We start from the raw sequence: 2,096 nt of genomic DNA, 5'->3' as shown, positions 1-2,096 counted from the left end.
AGAGGCAGGATGGTTAATCCCGTTTTACAGATGAAACTTAGGCCAAGAGCTGATGGCAACTTGCTGGTGGTCACACAGCTAGTAAGTAGCAAAGCTTTGACTTAAACCCAGGTTCTTTGGCCAACTCAGGATCCTTCCACTGACTCCCAGAAAGGGGAATGGCAGGTGATCAAGTCCCCTCCAAGGGTCAGTCTCTCAGAAAGGGGCACACACATACCACACATGGGCATACAGCGACACGCTCACATGTGCTCTGCCTTTCTCCCTTTTTCTGTCTCCTTTCCACCCCTTCCCCACCTTCAACCAGCCTATCCGTACTGGACCATATACTTTATTAAAAATATATAGTTACAAACTCCATTGTCAGCCTGGGCTGGGCCTGGGGGCCGGAGGGACCACAGGGAGGGAGGGTCGGGTCCTTGCCCTGCCCGTTGGGGTCCTGCCTCTGCACCCAAACTCAACACCATCCTGGTGCCGAGATGGCTGGCGCTGAGGGCCTCAAGGGCCAGTCAGCTGGGCGGGAGGGGGAGGGGTGCACAGAGAGGGACCACGTCTCATCCTGCAGGTAAAATGGCAGAAGGTGAATTTGGTGTCTCCATCTCTCTCTCCATTTATAGATATTTACAGAAGAAAGTCATGAGCAACAGGCCACAGTCATGCAAAGAAACGCACTCCCTCCCTCCCTCCCCCCAAACTAACCTCCTGCCCACCCAGAACCCCATGATGCCCACCCCCCAGCAGTCCTGTTGCCTTCCCCAAGGTTCTGAGGGCAAAGGGGAGCACGTCCTTAAAGAGTTGGTGGGGAAAGGGTGGTGGGTCTGGGGGCCCAGAGCTGCCCGTGGGTAGGCACTGGGGAACCCAGGCTGGCTGGGCAGCAGGTACCCTGGGCCCTTCCCAGTCCTGGGCTCTGGAGTCAGCAAGAAGGGGTTCCCCAGTCTTTGAACCCCCCACCTTCCTCCAGAAGGTGCACAATGGAGCCAGGGTCAGCTGTGTCCTGAGTGTGGGAGGGGCGTCCTGGCAGCCCACCCCTGGCAGAGGCTCTCGCAGGGAGCAGTGAGGGCAGGGCCTGGAAGTCAGATGGCAGACTCCCTGCGGTAGGAGATGTTGTCCAGCGGGAGGGTGGCTTGCATGCGCTCCAGATCCAGGTGGCTGCCAAACTCGAGCATTCGGATGATGCCCGCCTCCTCCTTGGACCCCGCCTCCAAGCCCAGGCCTGCGGCCACGGCGGCAGCAGCCGCGGCCTCCTCCTCCATCTCCTCCTCCTCCTGGCTCATGAGGGCCAGCTCGTTCTCGTAGCAGAAGGCACTGGGCGGGGGCGGCGGGGCGGGCAGCACGGTGATCTTGCTCTCCTGCAGCTCACGGGCAGAGCAGCAGGGCGTGCCGGCCACCTCGTAGGTCTTGTGGAAGCGCGAGTAGTCCACTTTGTAGTGGCTCTTCTCCTCAAAGACCACGGGCTCGAAGCGGTGGCCCCACAGGATCTCGCTGGCCAGGTAGGAGCTGCGGGCCTGGGTGGTCATGGCCGTGGCCTCCACCATGCCCTCGAGGATGACCACAATCTCAAAGTCCTCGGACTCCAGCTCCTCCTTGCCCATGCCGTAGAGTGGGCTGTCCTCGTCGATCTCGTGGACGATGATGATGGGCGACACCAGGAAGATGCGGTCCAGGCCGATGTCGTAGCCCACGTTGAGGTCCCGCTGGTCCAGCGGCAGGTACTCGCCCTCCTGGGTCATGTAGGGCTTGATGAGCTGGGCCCGCACGTGGGCCTCCACGATGTGGCTCTTGCGCAGGTTGCCCACGCGCCACATCAGGCAGAGCTTGCCGTCGCGCACCGAGATGACCGCGTGGTGGCTGAACAGCAGCGTCTGCGCCCGCTTCTTGGGCCGGGCCATCTTGGCCATGATGGTGCCGATCATGAAGGAGTCGATGACACAGCCCACGATGGACTGGACCACCACGGCGATGACCGCCAGCGGGCACTCCTCCGTCACGCAGCGGAAGCCGTAGCCGATGGTCGTCTGCGTCTCCACGGAGAACAGGAAGGCGCCCAGAAAGCCGTTCACGTGCATGATGCAGGGCTTGGGGGCCGGGGCCGCGCC

General features: G+C 61.6%; 1 protein-coding gene across 1 annotated transcript in view; it reads right to left on the bottom strand.

The window, feature by feature from the left end:
- Positions 1-313: 313 nt before the first annotated feature.
- The window catches only part of KCNJ4 (potassium inwardly-rectifying channel, subfamily J, member 4), a 28,839-nt gene continuing 27,056 nt past the window's right edge, over positions 314-2,096 (bottom strand). Inside the window, exon 3 of the mRNA XM_008566881.1 lies at positions 314-2,096. This exon is cut by the window's right edge and continues 13 nt beyond it. Within this exon, the coding sequence (XP_008565103.1) occupies positions 1,074-2,096 (1,023 nt within the window). The 3' untranslated portion in view covers positions 314-1,073.

The sequence above is a fragment of the Galeopterus variegatus genome, unplaced genomic scaffold (genome assembly GCF_000696425.1).
Source record: "Galeopterus variegatus unplaced genomic scaffold, G_variegatus-3.0.2 Scaffold274, whole genome shotgun sequence".
Classification (NCBI taxonomy): domain Eukaryota; kingdom Metazoa; phylum Chordata; class Mammalia; order Dermoptera; family Cynocephalidae; genus Galeopterus; species Galeopterus variegatus.
Note: the sequence above shows the minus strand (reverse complement) of the source record. Positions and strands in the feature narration are given on the sequence as shown.